Here is a 19173-nt window from a genome sequence, read left to right as displayed (position 1 = left end):
GTCTTGACGACATGGATGTACATACATGAATTTATAGTTGGTTTATTTTATAAATTGGCATAGATAATTGCTATTAGTATTTTACACAGATTGAACTTAAAAATAAAAGTACGTTATCTATATTCAACCGTATACAAGTTTATCAAGTGGAAGCCGACACATTAGTTTAACTTTAGTTAATGCAATTTCCTAATTAGTGGGGCTTTCGGAGAGCGTGAAGCCATATCAGAATACAATTGGAGAATAATAGACGTTCCTAAGTCCTTTCTTATGAAATTTATGAAACCGAACTATCCATATCCCATTTACTCGTGCCGTAACCGTGGCAAGAATATATGTACCATCAACTATACGAGGGTGAACTGAATCATCGCCTACAACTTATATCTTGTATAATTCCCTAAAGCATAGACTAACCTTTTAGTTTAGTTCAAAGGTATACACTTCTAAGACGCAAAATATCTCAGGCTAAAAACATATAAGGCGACGCCCAGCATAGCCAAAGGAATGTACATTTATTTTAGAGCTGGGAATACAGAATCTCCTTGAGGCTTCCCATTTACGAAAGATGTGAAGTCAGTTCCAAGTAGGCAAGTAAGGATGTAAAAACTACGATTAAGCTACGGGTAAGAATTACTTTCCTTTCGATTTCTTTGCACAACACATATTGCTAGTGAAGGATTTACGATTACTTAAGACATAGGTTAGATTCTAAATTCCATACGGGAACAACCAAACTGTGTTCTGTGTCTCCCGCTGCGTCTGCCTCCTTCAGCTCCTGCTTCTACTTCCTTGTACTCCACCTTTGGAAAGGGGAGGATCTCCGTGAAAAAGTGCGCTTTAAGCTTGTTGCGAATCGGTTTACCTCATGGGGTTCCGATTCTTTAAACGCTAGCGATTCCTTTTGGTTTTGCGACTGACGTTCCCTTCGATGATGATCTGCGCAAGCAAAGTAAATAATTTCGTTTGTCATAAGGAGGTGGAGGCAAGTACGGTGACTGGCTATGAGCGGGACTTGGACTTCTTTTTGGATTTCTTGGGTGCATTAATTATATCATAGGGACACTTGAATTGCTGTACGTTAGGGGATGGGATTTAGGATTCAGGATTCAGGTTAAACATGCCACCGATTGCTCTACCTGAAGGATCTGGCTGGCTTCGAAAGCTGTTCCCGGCAGCAGGATCACGGGAGAGGTTACATTGCCTGCCTCCACGCAGAGCATGTTGGGGAACTCGTCATCGCCAAAGTCGCTCATCTCGCGCGATCGGTCAATCCAGGGATTCCAGATGACTGCGAGAAATATTGTAAAGGTTATAGTAGAAATAATTTCATCGATTTCTCCCCCTCAAATCGACTCACCCGTGTCGGGGAAATTGTACTTGTGCAGTCTCATCTTGCGGCCGGAGACCACGTTGGTGATGACGTGCTCCTGCGGCGTGTGCTGGTAGATTCGATCGGTCCACTCGTTGACAGTGACGACCTCGCGACCTTCCTGGTACAAGGCGTTCTCTCGCGTCTTGTCGATAAAGTGGCAGCCGTGCAGGCCCGTGATCTGGCAGCGGCGCACATCGGGCACCTTCAAGTAAGTGTGCAGCAGCATGTTGAAGGAGAAGCTCAGCTCCTTGCTCGGGTTGTAGACGCCAATGTGGAAGTGGAGCTCCTTCTCGCGCAGAATGAGGCGGTATGTGATGCGAAACCTACTCGTACGTTATAAGGAGATCAGAGTCAGATCAAACATGACTGTCTTGGAGGTAGCGACCACCTACTGATAGTTCCAGATGGAGCGCGTGAACTCGTTGTCCATCAGCGAGAATATAGCCTCGACGTCGCCGTTGTGCAGCCTATCCGGCGCCCTCTCCAGATGCCATCGCGTGATTCTGGCGAATCCATGTTGCGGCCCAAAGGACCAAGCACCAAACTGGGCTGCAAGATCAAGGGAAATGCTTAGGGGTATGCTTATGAGAGGACAGGCCAGCGCAGGACAGCTCCTGTTACCTTCCGAACTTACGAAAGACAAAAGGAATCCCGCCACGTATCGCCTTCTTGCCGTCGAACGAGGCTAGCTTACTGCAAGGAAAAGAGGACGGAGAAGGAAGAGTCGATTAATTCGGTAAGAGCTACTCGAAAATATTTCAGCCATAAAAACGCTAGCAGACAGCGCCTGGCCCGGGCCCGAGACAGACATTCAGAAATTCAGAAATGCTATTAGCAGAAAAAAGTGTCTGGCAAAATGCTCCTTGCCCCTTTTTTCATGTTTTTTTTCTTCTTGTTTTTCCCCTGGCTGCTGATGCTGACGACGACGACGTTGCCCGGAGTCGAGTCTGGATCTGCTTTTCTTCCCAGCTAATTTGCCGGCGCATCCATCAAGCAGTTCAGTTCAGCTCCGCTTCTGCTTCTGCTTTTGTGCATCATTTGTGAGATCCTTCAGTTGTTGTTGTATATCGCATTTGACATGGCAATTGTCATTAATATTCGAGTTTTGAGTTGGGGATTTGGCGCAGAGAGCGGTCGGTGTTTCGATGCATGTACAGTGAGGGGCAAAATAGTTCCACCAAGCGCAAGTTGGGAGAATATTTATATTCTATTATATTTCGTTTCCTTTCACGCTCGATGTTAAGATATATTTATATTTTTTAGTGGCAAAAGCTATCCCACTTGAAGCTTCCTTTTTTTTTTGGGTAATACCCAGACAAAAACAACTGATACATATTCCTCTAATTATTCGATTTTTCCTCTGATCTGTCTTAAGATCATCTTGTTAATTCCCAAGTTAAATCTCGTCAGAGTGGCATCATAAAAGTAATTCTATTGCAAGTTTGTAGTTTAGGCTGCAAATACTTTTGATAATCACTGTACGGGGGTATTTTCGCTTTTTATGAGTTTCTGTTTGGCATGTTTTTCTTTTCTTTTGAAATAGTTGAATTTATTTAAATGTTCTTTGATAGAACCAGGCAACTATTGTAATTCATTTAGTTTTCAGCTTTATCCTCCCTTTGCCATGGCCCCGAATGCCGGGGGTTTTTAGTGGGTTTCCAAATGCGACTGAGAGTGTGTTGAGACCACAAAAACAGTTGAAAAGTAGTGGCAGAAGAGACGATGAAGGGGGGCACGAAAGGAGTGAGCGAGAGCAAAAGCGAGAGCGAGAAGCCAAAGCTTGTCCGTGCGATGCGTGTGTTCGTGTGTGGGAGTAGCAGCTGCGTGTGTGAGAAACAAAAAGCACAACACGAAAGTGGGCCCAAGAATACTGTAATTGAGAGTGGAAGTATACGTGTTTGCTCCACTGTGCCTGCAAAAGTGCTTGGAAGGGAGACGTGAGACGAGAGGGGACAGAGCAGAGCAGAGCTGCAGTGGGGATTTATCGATCTAGCTCTGCCGCGCCAAAAACTCCATTCATAAAAACTTGCACATTGTTTTGCCACAACGTGGCCGAGAACGAGGGGACTGGGAGAGTGCGGAGGGAGAATACAGACCGGCAGTAGGCAGCAGCAACAGTGCGAAAAAAGAGGCCGCATAATGGAGGAGGAGGTGGATTAGGAGGGAGAAGGCAGCTGACGGCATCGCAGTGCATTCCCTATCCGTTCCGTTCCCTTCTGTTTTGGTTCGGTTCGGTTCGGTTCGTTGGTTCGACGTTTGGGGCCGTCGCTCGGTCCCGACATGTTTTTTGTTGGGTGTCATACAAAAACATTTTGCCGCCAAACAGAATGGCTAAGGCTGCTCCCGGTCGCCTCCCCTTCCTCACTTTGCACCCTTCCCGCTGTCCGTTCACGTCCTTTGTGGCCAGTTCTCCTCTCCTTTTCTCTCTCGGTGCGGTGTGTGTTGGAAACTTTGCAAATCACTTTTTTGGTTGCATGACCAGCGCATACCGTGGGCTTGCGTAAGTTCGAGCTTAAAGTCGGACCACTCGGGCGTATGAGCGATGCGATTCTTAAAGAGTGCGAACGAGGGATCTACTCACCTAACAAACAACTGCTCCTGGTTGTTCACTCGCCAGGAGACAACTGTGGCACCTGAAAAAGATATTAAGAAATGGGAAAAGTTTATCTCTTATTATTCAATATTATTCTGGGATAAATTTACTCTATTTAGCGGTTTCCTTGACTCAAACAAAGATATTGTGGGAGTAAACTATTCACATGACTATAATCGACTTGCGAAAGTTTCGATGCTAAGAAAAGAAGAGAAGACCGAGATCGACGACTGATCTGCACATAACAGATCGGGCAAAAGTCCTAGGAGGCATATCAATGAATGGAATGACTACTCGGAGTTGGATCAACTGTGGCAACAACTACAGCTACAGCAACAGCAGCGGCAGCCATCCGCAGTACATGACGCACACACTTCTAACCCACATACCCAGACTCACACTTACACTTACACTTACACTTAAAGCCCGAAGTACTCGTAACTGGCCTGCAAGTAAACTGGCTGGGACTGACTGAGACTGACTGGAGACGAGCGAGACAGCCGCAGAGTCATACGCTCTGGTACAGTTAAATCTTGCTTGGCATTGCTTTGGCTCTGGCTGTAGCATGGATGTGGATGTGGATGTGGCCTACGGCCAATTGGTGGGTGCACACTTGAAGGGTGCGTGGGCGGCGCTGCTGGCGCTGTTGGCGTGGCCGCTGTTCCCAAAACTCTCTTCGGGCTGCCCCCAATGTTTGATGAGATTTGCTAAGCCAGAGGCACAGCTTCGAAGCTTTGGCGATTCGGATTTCCAGATGTAGGAAATAAACAAGTGTAGTTTGGCCAAAGCGTACTCAAAAACTTGTCGACAACGGATCGTTCATGGGCAGTACCGTCGCTAGGTTCCGCTGTGCTGTGCTGTGTCTCTGTCTGTTGCTCAAACGACGACGACGACGACTACGACGTGGGTAGGCCAGACAGAGCGAGTCGTAATTGTTGAAAGTACGCTGGGTACACACTCGCATAGGCACCTATGTCTACTATACATTCATATATAACGCCTAATCGAAATTTTCTGCGAGTAGGAGCCGCTGCCATTGCCTGGGCTGAAACTGAAGCTGATCCCATCGTCTGGAGCAACTGCTACCCCGTTACCCCAACAGCTTTCATATATTATCTCTCGGTGCATATCGCCGGGATCGGATCTTGGCCGATAAGATAGGCGATTATTGAAAGTTCTCTCAAGAGCGGAACACCAAAGCAGCACATCGACAAGGTTGTTTTCAGTACAAACTGATAACCTCTAGAGGGGTCGTCTCGGTGGGTTACACTACGTCAATGGGGGCGGCAAAACTGGTTTTAACTCTGGAACTCCCCATAAAACGAAAGTCTATAAAATGAGTTCTGTTCAGGCTAATCATGCGCTAAAAATAACGCCAACGACTCTACTCTGCAGAATCGGCGCTGATTGTTGTTCTTTCCACTTGATGCTTTTTTGTGTGTTGTGTGTTTTTTTGTGGCTTTTTGCTGGCCTGGCCCGCCACAGCTTTCCCTTCCCGTAGCGCTTACCATGCAAGTTGATGGTGCAGGTCGTGTTATTGCCGCGATCCAAAACGACGACACTGGTGGCGGCCATGGCGGCCGCTGTCGTGGCCATATTTGTTTTTTAGACTAACGGTATTTCACTGGATCTCGTACTGTTCCTTCGCAGCGCCCTCTGTTGGCTTGTGTTTATTTGTTGTTAACTGTAATTTTTTAGCATGTAACGCCAGGTAATCTGGACTCGAATTTGAAATTGGCCTCTCGACCGGATTGCTGAGCTGAGTGTCGAGTGGGAACGTTGTGAGTTGCTGCGGACACCGCAACTCTACGGTTATACCCGATACTAAGTCAGTATGGCTCTCCTCCGGCAGAGGCCGCTAATAGTAAACGACACGACAAAGAGTGCGTGCGAGAGAGACAGAAAATCAGTCTGAGCGTGACGTCACGCGCTGCGTAGACACTGCAAATTGATTTGTTTCCTTTGGCTATAAAAATGATCTGATCTGATTCAGATTCAGCAATCTGATAGATATGGTCGTAATCTATGATTCTGCGTTTTTAGTTTTCTCGAATCTGCAATATTGTGGATGCAACAGATTTTCGTCCTTTGTGTGGGCGGAAGGGGGTGGGGCGAAATTTTGAGATACACGTTTTATAGTGAGATCTAAGAGAAGTGCGGATTCCAAATTTGGTTACTCTAGCGTTAATAGTCTTTGAGATTTGTGAATATCCCCAGATTTGCATCCTTTGCGGGGGCGGAAGGGGGTGTGGCGAAATTTTGAAACAAACTCGTCTCGGTCTGATATATTAGGAGTGTGGATACCAAATTTGGTTGCTCTAGCTTTTATAATCTCTGAGATCTAGGCGCTAATGTTTTACTCTAAGCAAAGCCGCCTATGCTACGTGTGTGTTAGAGAGAGACAGGGCGAGAAAAAATGAAATTGTTTTCTTGATGCTGGCTATAATAATAATACGATCCAATTCAGATTCCGCAGTCTAAAAGATATGGTCATTCTCTACGATTCTGCGTTTTTGGTTTTCTCGTATCTTTAAAATTGTGGATGCCACAGATTTTCGCCCTTTGTGGGGGCGGAAGTGGGCGGGGCAAAGTTTTGAAATATTTTTGTAGCAGTGACATATCACAGAAGTCTGGATCCAAAACATCGTTGCTCTAGCTCTTATAGTCTTTGAGCACTAGGCGCTGAAGGGGACGGACAGACGGACACACGGACAGACGGGCGGACAGACGGACAGGGCTCAATCGACTCGGCTATTGATGCTGATCCATATATATACTTTATGGGGTCGGAAACGATTCCTTCTGGACGTTACACACATCCACTTTTACCAAATCTAATATACCCCAATACTCATTTTTAGCGCACCAAGCCCCACTCACACACACAGAGATAGTGGTACGCGCGCCACACAACGCACACACACACACACACACTCTCACACAAGCGCAGCTTGAGTTTTTGTCAATGAACAAATACGTGAAAAAACTCGTGCAAAAAACGTTGCGACGCGGAGCGGCGGTACCGAGCTTACGGTGTTGCGGGTTCGGGCAGTTTTGGGGCCTTGGCATGTTGCAGGTGCTTAAAATGTTGCAGGTGCTTAAAAATGTTGCTCTGCTACATGTTGCTAGAAATGCTGCCGCAAGGTATAAAAGGTAAGGTAAGGTAAGAATTACAAATAATCAATAACAATAATCAAATATCGATAGATTTATAATCATCGGTGTAAACCATCGATATAAAACCATCGGTACCACCACCAGCGATCAGCTCTGTCGCGACTTATCGAAGCAGTGCCATCTCAATTGGATTTGTGGGGGGAGATTTTCCCGTGGACGGCCAGCGGCGCCCGTTGGCGCTTTTGTGGCCCCCCCAGACCACCCCGGAGCAACAGTCCGACCACAGAGAAGACCCACACTGGCTACCGGCAACACCATCTTCCTAAAGCCAGCTGAGCAGTCAATGTGGCTCATCCAACTGGCATCCGGCCACACGAACCTGAAGCGCGTGACCCTGGAGTTGGGCGGAAAGTCCCCCAACATTATCCTTTCTGACTCTATTCGTAGAGACGGCCCAATTCGGCCTCTTCTTCAACATGGGCCAGTGCTGCTGTGCCGGCTCTCGCACCTTTGTGGAGGATAAGATCTACGACGAGTTCGTGGAGCGCAGTGCAGAGCGTGCCAAGAAGAGGACCGTGGGCAATCCCTTAGATCTGAACACCAAGCAGGATCCCCAGATCAACCAGGAGCAGATGGATAAGATCCTTGGCATGATCCAGCAGGGCGCCAATCTGGTGGCCGGCGGTAGCCGTCTCGAATGCCTTCCCGGCTACTTTGTCCAGCCAACGGTGTTCGCCGATGTCCGAGACAACATGCCCATTGCCCGCGAGAAGATATTCGGGCCCGTCCAGCAGCTGATTCGATTCAAGAAGCTCGACGGGGTCATCGAACGTGCCAACAACTCGGAGTACGACCTTGCCGCCGCTCTCTTCACCAAGGATCTGGACTATGCCAACTAAATTGTCGGTTGCCTGCGTGCCGGCACTACAATGCCCTGGCTGGCCAGGCTTCCTTCGGACGAGAACGGGGAGTATGCACTCTCCAACTACACGGAGGTCACAGAAGAACTCCTAAGAAGGGACTGTCCTGGACAGGGACATTAGCCTTAAGATTCGGATAGTCCGCCCATCATTAGTATTTAAAATCACCTGATTTATATATATATGTATATATGTACGTATATTTTACTCTATCTAATTATATATAAAGGTTACAATTCCTACCACGCGGGAAAAATATTTTATTGCAGCCCGTGTGTCGGTGAATTTATCCGCATCTGTAACGTGGATAAATTTAAGAATATCGTACACATGGGAGGTGAGGATGAATCCACGCAGCTCGAGATCGGAGCTATTGACTCTGCTCAAGTTAAGAGGTGTAGACGATTTCGCGAAGTTCAGCGCCAATAGCTTTTTTAAGTTTAAAACTTCGTTTGAATTAAACTCCTCTAGTTCATTTGGCGTGCTGCTGGTTATTTCTGAAAACTTCTGTTTCCATGTGTTTCGGTCAAAGGTGCTTCCGTAGATTTTGCCTAATCTATCCACCGTATCTTTATACCGCGTGACCAATTTCTTCTTCATATGGACCTCGTCCCACAGGACCGGGAAATAGTTTGCGACATACTGCAGCGACTTCAAATTGGCCCTGCACCTGTCCGATATTACGCCGCACACATTTTGGGCCAAGCCCAGGTTGAGAATTGAAGTGACTACGACTTTTAGTCCTTCATATATCTCATTGCTGCCCAAAACGTGCACGTCTGTAGGGACCACCTGCAGGTACAGAAACTTGAATTTTGTGCCGTCCATATTTGCAGCTGCAATGGCCAAAGATTTCCAGCGGCTGAGGAGCACCTGTAAATATACTACTTAATATGATATAAAGAGACTGTTAAAGAGGAACTTACGTTGGGTACGTGCCTGAAATGAAACTGTTCGAAAATGAGGACAAAAGGCTGCTCCCCGAAAAGTTGCAAGTTTGACACCATGTTGATAAGCCCACAGTTCAGCTCTATCAAGTGGGACTGCCGCTCCACGTATCTGATGGCTCGCCGCACATCGCGTCCACGGGCAGCCAACAGCGGGTGGCGTATGAAAACCTCTTCCAAGTTCATTTTACACCCGACTGAAGTGAACGCGGTCGCAGTCTAGTTGGAAATGGCGACAGTCAAAGTGTAGGTGTTCGTCTGGTCAAATCCCGAGGCGGCTCACAGTGGGCCGAAAACGGTCAATCCTGTCCCGTTCTTTCCATGGGTCTTTTGTTTTGTTTCCAACAATATATATAATATCATATATGTAATATATAAAATATATATGTATAAACGCAATTTGAAAATTGTTTAAGCTTGACCCACTGTGCGGCAGTAGATCAGAACTCTTGCTTCTCTTTCGCTCTCATAGCAACGAAAGGAAATTTTGCCATCCTTTTTGTGCTGCTTCCGAGCGCTCGAAGATGAAGATGAAGAATGGTAAAAAATGGCTTACCGCGACAGCGCACAGTGGACAACACGGTCAATCTCTAGTTTTTCCTATGTTTGCTGTAATTTGGCAACCAAATGGGCCGCTTCACCCACTGTGCAGCAGTCGGATCAGAATTTGCAACGAAAAATTTGCAATCCTTTTTGTGCTGCTTCCGAGCTTGTAGATGAAGAGGAAACATAATGGTGAAAAACGACGCCGCGGATACAGCAAATCTAAGCGGGACCATGGACGGTTGAGTTGTTTGGCCGATTTCGGCGGTAAAAATTCGAATAAAATCTATTTAAATGAATCTATCAGATTGGAAATTGAAATTACATTAAAAGTGGAGCTAAAGACGCCGACAAAGGCGTCCTCGTCGGCGCAGCAACCTGGGATCGCCACTGCAATAGTGAATGGGACAAAAGTGGAGCTGAAGACGCCGACAAAGGCGTCCTCGTCGCCCTCGTCGGCTGCGCAGCAAGCTGGGAACGCCGCAATAGTGAATGGGACAAAAGTGGAGCAGAAGACGCCGTCAAATGCAGGCAGTGTCGTGGAGGATGCCCCCCATGGATATGCCTTCAGTGAGGATGTACCTTGGGAGGATGCCCCTAATGAGGATGCACCTTGGGAGGATGCCCCTAATAAGGATGCACCTTGGGAGGATGCACCTTGGGAGGATGCCCCTAGTGAGGATGCACCGGCTCCGACTTCGTCGCTTATCAGCTTTTGCGCCTTTCCACCGACTGTAAACACTGGGAAGCCAAAGATGCCCATGGGGTGCCGGCCAATCCAGGCGCATACCCCCTCGTTTGCGCCCAGCAGCGTATTTGGGGCTATAATGGCGGCACCTTCCTCCAACCACTACAGTGCAGTGTCTGAAGTGAATCAGCCCTTTGCGACCAACACGGCTGCCGTCATTTTAAGGGAAGTTGGGGCGACGGCGGTGCTGAAGCGCGTGGGCCGACCGGAGCCCCTGACTCCGAATCTAAGAAGAATTGCCATAAATACCATCGCCGACTATTTCGTTATGAAAAAAATTCCACTGTCGATAAGCAAAAGCCGGAATTTGGATAGAGAACTCTTGAGTCTTTTTCCCGGGGATCAGGAAAGCAACTACAAAGTGAGCGATCGGAGCCGAATGTATGTCAGGTACAACAACAGGAAGCGGCTAGAAAAGCACCATGCTAATGTACGACGTAAGCTCATCTGGACCCCAACGACCAATGAACCATTTTCGCCGAAGACATCGGTGGCCTCATGGTCCCAGACACTGCCGGTTGAATTTGACGACGTGCCAGACAATATGGAGTAGAACCAAAAAAATGGATTTTTCTGAAGAATCCTCGTTTAATTTCATTAATATTTCTATCAACATAAGACTTTTTATTTTCAACTTACAAAATTCCTAAAATATATATGAATATCGCCGTAGTGTCCTGATTTTCATAGTTCAATGTGAGGGGATATGGTCCCCCAGCAATGGCAATGCGTATTCTGGCTGCTTTTTTGCCTGTGCAGTGCCCCTTAGTTAGTGGCAGGTACTCATTGCAAGGTCTACATATCTCTTTTGGCTGCGGGGAGTCTAGCGTATACTGTCTGGACAACTTCTATGCCCCTGCGCGGGATAAGCTGCCGCGCTTGCTGGAGTATAGCGATCATCGTGCCCCGTCACTGGTGGCACTATGTGGAGGCGACGGAGACATCGCTCAGTCTCAACTACTGGGTGCCTCTCAAGGACGACATGGACCTGGCCCTGGACGAGTTTCTGGTCAACCACATTGTCGAGAGCTTTGTCAAGGGCGAAAGTGAACAGACGAAGCAGTATCTACTGAATCCCAATCAACTGGAGGACATATCCTCGACGCCCAGCGAACTGTTTGCCCAGTTCCAGCAGGCCGTACAGAATGCCGAGAGCGAGGAGCACAAACGGAAGCTGTGGGAAACCGATTACTTGACTCAATCCAAATTTAGGGAGCTCCTTGCTAGAGTGCGTCTCACCGTTCGGCACCTGGAGGTGATGCCCAAGGAGGAATACAAGCTCTTGCTGGAGTCCAACTCGAAACGGCTGCAAACAAAGACGAGAACTGCTACTGAGAGTTTGCCGATCAGCTCCACATTGGAACTGCTCATCAGCAGTATGTGTGCCCCACGCACCATTGCGGGCATGAAACGAGAGTTCTTTCGGAGACTATATACGTGATATTTTTGTTGCATATATGAGATTAAAATCCAAGAAGCCATCAACATGTATGATACAATTGTAAGCAAACGAACGAAAGCCGGAACAGAAACAAAACACAGAGCATTAAATGCCATGACCACCAATCGCCGCTTCTCTACGATCCGGAACTCAACGAAGAGGCCTTGGTTAAACCACAGTGTGGGTATAAATACGGGTGGGATGCGGTTTACCATCCTGGTGGCTTCTGGTTGGGATAGCCGCCTTGCTGTTGGGGAGCATAACTGCCAGGATAGGTGCCATAGTGCCCAGGTGGTGGTCCTTGTGGATAGCGGGGGGCTATACTGACAATCTGCAAATGAAAAGCATTCGCATAAGTGGGGATGCAAATTCCATCGATTATCAGTACTTACTGCCAGGATATGGGAGCGTGGCGTATGGATTGAAGCTCTGGGGCATCGGTGGCGGAACATACGCTGGATATGGAACTCCTGGCTGGGCTGGCATGCCATGTACCTGGTTAGGATACGGCATATTGGCAGCAGCTGCCGCAGCCGGTACGCTGGGAGCAGAGCCAGCTGGATTGGATGGAATGTCTGTCGGATGGGGGCGAAAAAACAAAATGATGTATTATCAAACTTTGTTAGGGAATGACTGTACCTACCGCTGCCACTACCCGAGGTGGAGGCATAGTGCGAGGGCAGAGAGGGCGTAGCCGGGCAAGCTTGTCGGCTCGACGCTGTAGTTAGGTCCTTCATGAGCTCCTCCTTTTCCGTTTTGCGGGCAAACACAAAGTCGCTGATCTTGTTCTGGAATACGACCAGGAGCTGGGTGAGGTCGTTGTAGAATTTAGTTCCCTCCTGGAGATTGCCCGACAGCTCAATGTAGCTATCGTAGGGTGTCGCGCGAGCTGCCACAGCTTCGCGTCTCCGAGACGAAAGCTCCATGGGCGCTCTGAATGTCTGTCACCAGGGACTGCTGACGGTCGACGCTCTCCCTCACCTGCTGCTGCAAAGGATTCAGGACCTGCCCAATGCACGACAACGACAAGGCGGGCTCGTCGATAGCCCCATCCTCACTGAGGCTGATTTTGCCACCGAAGATGGAGCCCTTGTCGAAGGGAATCTTTCACTTGGCAACAAAAGCGTTGGGCGCGGGATTTCAAGCCAATAGTGTGACCATCTCCACTCTACGGCACTTTGGCAAAAGTGTTGACATACCGCCACTTCTCTCTCTCTCTCTCTCCCTCTCTCTCTCTCTGGCTCGCTCTTCCCTCTCGGCATGCCTATGCGTGTGTGTGTGTGTATGTACGAACCTCAGATATTACATACGAAGAAGAAGAACTACTACTAAAAAAGAATCGGGCGAAAAAAAACGGGTTAAAAAGAATCCAAATCCAGCGAAATGTCACGAAAAATGCCGAAGTTCTACAAGCTAGACATAAATCGCACGGAGTGGGAGATACCAGAGACATACCAAAGCCTTCAGCCCGTCGGGCAGGGGGCCTACGGTCAGGTGTGCAAGGCTGTTGTCCGAGGAACCAGCACAAAGGTAGCGATAAAGAAACTGGCGCGGCCCTTTCAGTCGGCCGTGCATGCCAAGCGAACGTACCGTGAGCTGCGCCTACTGAAGCACATGGAGCACGAGAATGTGATTGGTCTCCTGGACGTTTTCCATCCCGGACAGCCCGCCGACTCGCTGGACCAGTTCCAGCAGGTCTACATGGTGACGCATCTCATGGACGCGGACCTCAACAACATAATACGCACGCAGAAGTTGTCTGACGACCACGTTCAGTTCCTGATATACCAAATCCTAAGAGGCTTGAAGTATATTCACAGTGCCGGGGTGATACATCGCGATTTGAAACCGTCCAACATCGCGGTGAACGAGGATTGCGAGTTGCGCATCTTGGATTTCGGTCTGGCACGACCCGCAGAAAGCGAGATGACTGGCTATGTGGCCACGAGATGGTATCGGGCACCGGAAATCATGCTCAACTGGATGCACTACAACAAGACGGTGGACATTTGGTCTGTGGGATGCATCATGGCCGAGCTCTTGACCGGACGCACCCTCTTCCCCGGCACCGATCACATTCATCAGCTGAACCTGATCATGGAAGTGCTGGGCACGCCGGCGGAGGAGTTTATGAGCCGCATCTCCTCGGAGAGTGCCAGAAACTACATACGGTCGTTGCCAGTGATGCCGAGACGAAACTTTCGAGACATCTTTCGTGGGGCCAATCCGCTGGCGATCGACCTGCTGGAGAAGATGCTCGAGCTAGATGCCGACCAGCGCATCACAGCCGAGCAGGCGTTGGCCCATCCCTATATGGAGAAGTACCATGACCCCACCGACGAGCAGACAGCGGCCTTGTACGACCAGAGCTTCGAGGAGAACGAGTTGCCCGTGGAGAAGTGGAGGGAAATGGTGTTCACCGAGGTGCAAGCCTTCAGGCCCACTCAGGCCTTCGCCGAGCTCCTGCCGAAGGATTTATAAATCAAATCCCTTCAACGATGCTATACCTTTTAGATCAGTCGTATCACCTAGTTCAAGCGGATGTGCTCAATCGTGATTTTTGTATTCATCGAATGTAAACAGTCAAGGGTATTTATTTTAAAGCGTTTAAAGTGTTGTTTCTCCAGTTTATATTTAGAAGAACGTCGATCGTTGCTGGGGCTGAAACAAAACAAAACGAAACGAATGAATGAATGAGTATGAGAATGTATTTTCGAACCTGTAGCGTATCCGACTTGCACTCGATCAACAAAGGGATTGCGATTGAACTCTAGGTACACATAATTACACATAATATTGTAAAAAAAAAAAACAGAGTCGAGTCAGAGTCACAGCCTTACTGTCCAGTTCAACTTTTTGGTGTTGGTTTTAACAAATAATTGTGAATAGTCTTGTAAATGTGAGTGTATGTACATGCAAGTCCCAGAAAATACACGAAAAGATTATGCATGTACATCTTAGTATATAAGCGAGCGCATCCCGCGGCCAGTAACTTTAAAAAGATCTACGTTGAATACAAAAATAAACGTGCTATGTATTTTACATTAGAAGATCTTCCAGATAGCGTTCGAATTCTTGCTCTCTGGAGGGTTGTTCCTCGCTGAGATTAAGCTGATTTATCCAGATTTGGTCGTCTGCGGTGGGTTCCTCAGCTTCAATGTTCCATGTTTCCGGATCTGCCTCTGGCACCGCAGGCTCTTCCTTATTATCTTTCTCGCCCTCATCATTGGCAGTATCATCCAGTTTCCGTCGCTTGTTTCTTTTTCCAGCTCTGCACTCATCCTTCTCCCTACGTTTCTGCTTTTTGTACTCCTTCTTTTTGGTGCGATAGTTGAGTTGATCCGTGTGCGTGGGACAAAGCCGTACCTGCAGGAGTGTGGCAAATGCAATTCTTTCAGATACATATATATACAGACATATGTATCTGAAATATCGGATCCTACCTTAACCAGCGCATTCATGGGCACCCCTTGCTCGATGTACTTGAAATTCACCTCCCAGCTGCGCAGATCCGTCCGCTCCCCACAGTGGCGGCTGCCGCACTGGAATTGTCCTGTTCCTGCCACAACTTCCTGCTCGGTTCGCCAGCGGAGGGCTATCTTGTTCTCCTTGTAGCGAGTCAGGTCCGCGATGCAGTATTCCTTGAAGAGTTTCTTGTAGTAGCGCCGCGCCAGGCGTTGATCCCAACTCAGCGATCCGCATTCCTCGTCATCGTCGTCCCACAGAAAGCGATGGTTCTCCCGAATGACATCGATGTCTCGCTTGTGTTTTCGCGACTCGCTTTGGGCGGTGTTGTTGAGCACATAGTGGCCGAGAATGTACTTGTGGCGCTCTTTGTCAGTCAATTTGTTTAAACTTATGGGAAAAAGCTGTGAGCTGCTCATTGTTGTTTTTCCTTTACAGAATGCGATGGTTCGATAACAATATATCGATGTGCCATATTTATCAGTGCTAACTAACTCTCGAGTGATTTATCGAAGCACTGCCATCTCAATTGCGGAACAAAACACAAAGTGCTCAGAGACTTTAAGAGCCGTTACCGTTAAAAGTGTAACGCCCCGCAAAGGACGAAAATCTGTGGCATCAACGGATCTCAGAGACTATAAGAGCTAGAGCAACCAAATTTGGTATCCACACTCCTGTTAGATCTCACCGTCTTAAGTTTATTTCAAAATTTCGACCCACCTCCATCCGCCCCCACAACGAAAATCTGTGGCATCCACAATTTTGAAGATACGAGAAGATATCTACCAGATTGCCGAATCTGGATCAGATCGGATAATTTTTATAGCCAAAAGGAACAAAACAATTTGCAGTGGCTATGCAGCGCCCTATGTACGCCCTAAAATACTCTAAATCAAAGCAACGAACCAGAACAAAATTCGAAATAACAAAGTTTGTGGCATTATCTGACCAAATACGAATCGGTCTTCCACGGGTGAAAATCGCTCCGGTCGATGAGTGACACGATCAAATGTCGTTTGGTCACATCGCTGACCTTCGCTTTCGGTTTCGTTGGCTTCTTGGCCGCTTTCGGTGGAGGGGCTGCACTCTTGGGCCCGCGTTGCCGCTTTCTCGCTGGAGTGTCTTTAATGGCACTCTCAGTCGAGCGTTGCCTCTTGGTGGCATTATCTCCTTCTCCTTATTGGCATATTCGCCATTCGACGCCCTCATCTGTGGCATTTGAGCGTAATGTAGCCGGCCCTCCTCTACTCGCTGCTCGGCCCAGACTAGCTTGACCTTCTCCTCCTGGGAGATGTCTGCTTTACTTTGCAGCCGGCTTTTGATGTTGAGGGCCGCTTTGTATTGTGCTTTGGCCTTCATCCCCTCCTTGGAACGCTTCGGCTTTGCAGTCTGCGGAGTTGTTTTTGTTGTTGTTGTGGCAGTAGCTTTACAACTGACCTGGCCTGCTCCCGCCAAGTCTGAGGTGTGACCGCTGGCGACACGCACAGAGGATTGCTCCTCCCCGTGCCCGCCGGTGGTAGCTGTCACGCTTTCCACCGACGTTTGGGTTGACATCCCAACCCGTGCTTCATCCATCTTCGCCTCCATATTTGGCTCGAGGGTCCATACTATTAATATTTTAATATTAATTGTTGCTTAGGTCGCTGCCAATTTCGATCACATCAAGCTCTTCTAAATTAGAATGAGTAACATTAAATGAGTCGGATATTTTTTCCAAGAATTTTAAATTAACACTTAGCGCATCTTCATTGATTGGGTTGTTTTCATCACTCAATATCGTATCTCGAAGTGAAACGACTTTGTTGTATATTGAGAGTGCCTTTCGTTTGTAAAAAGACACCTTGTTTTCCGGCAAGTCATTGGACTCATCCATTTTCGACTGGCAGCAGCGAGCAGCTGCTGTTTCTTCGGTTTGCGGTGAGGTGGCTGTCTGGCGGGCTTGCAAATGCTATAATTATGACTTCAGTGTCGCTTCAGGTGGTATGGCGTCTTATGATTGTATGCTTTATCCTCATTATAAACGAAGTGGTCTATAAATGTGAGACTCCCAGTATGGATCAACAAGTGAATATTCACTAGTGAATGCGTATTGATTTAGGTATTCTTTTATAAAATCCATTTTTTTTTTTGGCTCTACTTCGCCCCAGCGTCTGACGTCTGGGCCCATGAGGCCACCGATGTCTTCTACGACAATGGTTCAGCCGTCGTTGGGGGTCCAGAAGAGCTTCTGTCGAATTTTAGCATTGTGCTTTTCCAGCCGCTTCTTGTTGCTGTACCTGATATAAACTCGGCCCCGATTGTCCGTCCTTTAGTCGCTTTCCTGGTCTCCGGGAATCAGACTCAGGAGTTCGCTCTCTAAACTCCGGCAGCTCTTCAGCGACAGTGGAATTTTTTTTCAAAAGAACTGATGGTATTTAATACCGATCTTCTTAGCTCCGGAGTCAGCCCACGCGCTGAACCAGCGCCGTCGCCCCAATCGCTCTGCAGCCGTGCTGGTCGGAGAGGGTTGCACTGTAGTGGCTGGTAGAAGATGATGACACCTTTACAGCCCCAAATACGGTGCCGCACGCAAAGAAGGGGGGAACGCGGCTAGATTGGCCGGCAACCAATGTGTTTCTTTGGCTTCGCAGTGTTTACTGACGCAATGAATGGTGGAAGGGCGCGAAAGCTGACAGGCGACGAAGTCGTAGCCGGTGCATCCTAGCAAGATGCATCCTCACAAGGTGCATCCGTACGGGGGGCATCCTCCGCGACACTGCCTGCCTTTGACGGCGTCTTCTTCTCTACTTTTGCCCCATTCACTATTGCGGATGCGTTCCCAGCTTACAGCGCAACAGAAGCCCACGAGGACGCCTTTGACGGCGTCGTCTGCTTGAATCCCCAAGAAGTAACCAAGCTCCTCCTCCGGCGTCGCCAATCTGAAAAAGGTTAATTCAAATAGATTTGATTCGAGTTTTTACCGCCGAAATTGGCCTAACAACTTACTCGTTCATGGTCATGGATTTTCTGAACCCGCGGCGTCGTTTTTCACTATATTGTTCCCCCTTCATCTACGAGCTCGAAAGCAGCACAAAAAGGATTGCAAATTTTCGTTTCGTTGCAATGAGAGCGAGAGGGAGGCAAGAGTTCTGATCGAACTGCCGGACAGTGGGTGAAGCGGCCCATTTGGTTGCCATTCAACACACATGGGAAAAAATAAGACGACGGTATATTTTTTTATCAGCTAGATTGACCGTTTTGCCCACAGTGCGGTGTCCTGGCTTAAAATCAGCTGAACACCTACCGCGATCAGTTAAATTTTCTGCGAGATTGAAGAATTTTTCACATGCCACCCACTATTGTCTGCTTCGAGCCGTTAGATACGTGGAGCGGCAGTCCCATCTGATTGAGCTGAATTGTGGGCTGTTTAACATGGCGTCAAATTTGCAAATTTTCTAGGAGCAGCCATTTTTGTTCATTTTTGATGAGTTAAAACGGAACTTTCGTTGGTTACGGGCCTGAAGTGAACCCGTAACCAACGAAAGTTCCCTTTTAACCGTCTCTTTATATCTTCATTAATTATTATATTTACAGGTGCTCCTCAGCCGTTGGCAGTCGTTGGCCAGTGCAGCTGCATGTGGACAGGTGGTCCCAACAGACGTGCACGTTTTGGGCAGCGACGCCATTGAAGTTAATTTAAAGTCTCTGCAGTCGCGGCCAACTTCCCGGTCCTGTGGGACGTAGGTCATATAAGGAAGAAATTGGTGACAGATTGGGAAACATTTTCTAGAGCACCAGAATCGCAGGTTTCTGAAATAACTAGTTCGCCACCAAAGGAATTTAAGTCTTAAATTTAAAAAAGTTATTGGCGATGAATTTTGGGCAATCGTCCACACCCCCTAATTTGAGCAAAAGACACATCTTTGACAGACACGTTTTTGTTTTGTGCTCCGCATATTTTTCCTTTGTTTTGCATAAACAGCCGGTGTTTTCATATATAAACTTTAATTAACTTCCTAACCAGCCTAAAATCTGGAAATCTATT

At 47.8% G+C, this 19173-nt stretch overlaps 4 protein-coding genes and 1 pseudogene across 8 annotated transcripts; 2 read left to right on the top strand and 3 right to left on the bottom strand.

Annotated features, from left to right (window-relative positions):
* Positions 1-37: 37 nt before the first annotated feature.
* On the bottom strand, positions 38-5791 carry LOC6597949 (glucose-6-phosphate 1-epimerase). Of its 3 annotated transcripts, XM_026987609.1 has the most exons (8): positions 5477-5791; positions 3957-4008; positions 2010-2068; positions 1768-1924; positions 1361-1698; positions 1140-1291; positions 866-939; positions 39-803 (listed from the first exon to the last, which is right to left on the bottom strand). In XM_026987609.1, the coding sequence occupies exons 1-7, from the start codon at positions 5562-5564 to the stop codon at positions 892-894; spliced, it is 894 nt and encodes a 297-aa protein (XP_026843410.1). In that variant the 5' UTR covers positions 5565-5791; the 3' UTR covers positions 39-803; positions 866-891. The 3 variants fall into 3 exon arrangements, with proteins under 3 accessions (XP_026843409.1, XP_026843410.1, XP_002023184.1); XM_026987608.1 differs by having other exon boundaries at positions 38-1074; XM_002023148.2 differs by having other exon boundaries at positions 40-939.
* Positions 5792-7279: 1488 nt separating this feature from the next.
* Positions 7280-8248, top strand: LOC6597950 (annotated as a pseudogene).
* A 3230-nt stretch (positions 8249-11478) lies between these two features.
* Positions 11479-12610, bottom strand: LOC6598030 (programmed cell death 6-interacting protein). The gene is made up of 4 exons (XM_026987477.1): positions 12328-12610; positions 12077-12259; positions 11548-12015; positions 11479-11492 (listed from the first exon to the last, which is right to left on the bottom strand). Exons 1-4 carry the CDS (start codon positions 12608-12610, stop codon positions 11479-11481), a joined length of 948 nt encoding a protein of 315 aa, XP_026843278.1.
* A 383-nt stretch (positions 12611-12993) lies between these two features.
* Positions 12994-14734, top strand: LOC6598031 (mitogen-activated protein kinase p38b). Its single transcript, XM_026987565.1, has one exon. It carries the CDS (start codon positions 13068-13070, stop codon positions 14163-14165), a length of 1098 nt encoding a protein of 365 aa, XP_026843366.1. The 5' UTR covers positions 12994-13067; the 3' UTR covers positions 14166-14734.
* Positions 14263-15568, bottom strand: LOC6598032 (protein FRA10AC1 homolog). 3 transcript variants are annotated; one of them, XR_003408598.1, is made up of 3 exons: positions 15128-15568; positions 14404-15050; positions 14263-14345 (listed from the first exon to the last, which is right to left on the bottom strand). XR_003408598.1 is itself a non-coding variant. In XM_002023154.2 (2 exons), the coding sequence occupies exons 1-2, from the start codon at positions 15566-15568 to the stop codon at positions 14724-14726; spliced, it is 768 nt and encodes a 255-aa protein (XP_002023190.1). In that variant the 3' UTR covers positions 14375-14723. The 3 variants fall into 3 exon arrangements, 2 of the variants coding, with proteins under 2 accessions (XP_002023190.1, XP_026843367.1); XM_002023154.2 differs by lacking the exon at positions 14263-14345 and having other exon boundaries at positions 14375-15050; XM_026987566.1 differs by lacking the exon at positions 14263-14345 and having other exon boundaries at positions 14904-15075.
* Between the last annotated feature and the right edge of the window lie 3605 nt (positions 15569-19173).

Source organism: Drosophila persimilis, unplaced genomic scaffold (assembly GCF_003286085.1).
Source record: "Drosophila persimilis strain 14011-0111.01,24,50 unplaced genomic scaffold, DperRS2 tig00000124-arrow-pilon, whole genome shotgun sequence".
NCBI classification, from domain to species: Eukaryota; Metazoa; Arthropoda; class Insecta; order Diptera; family Drosophilidae; genus Drosophila; species Drosophila persimilis.
The sequence above is the reverse complement of the archived record's forward strand: the minus strand, read 5'-3'. Positions and strand labels throughout refer to the sequence as shown.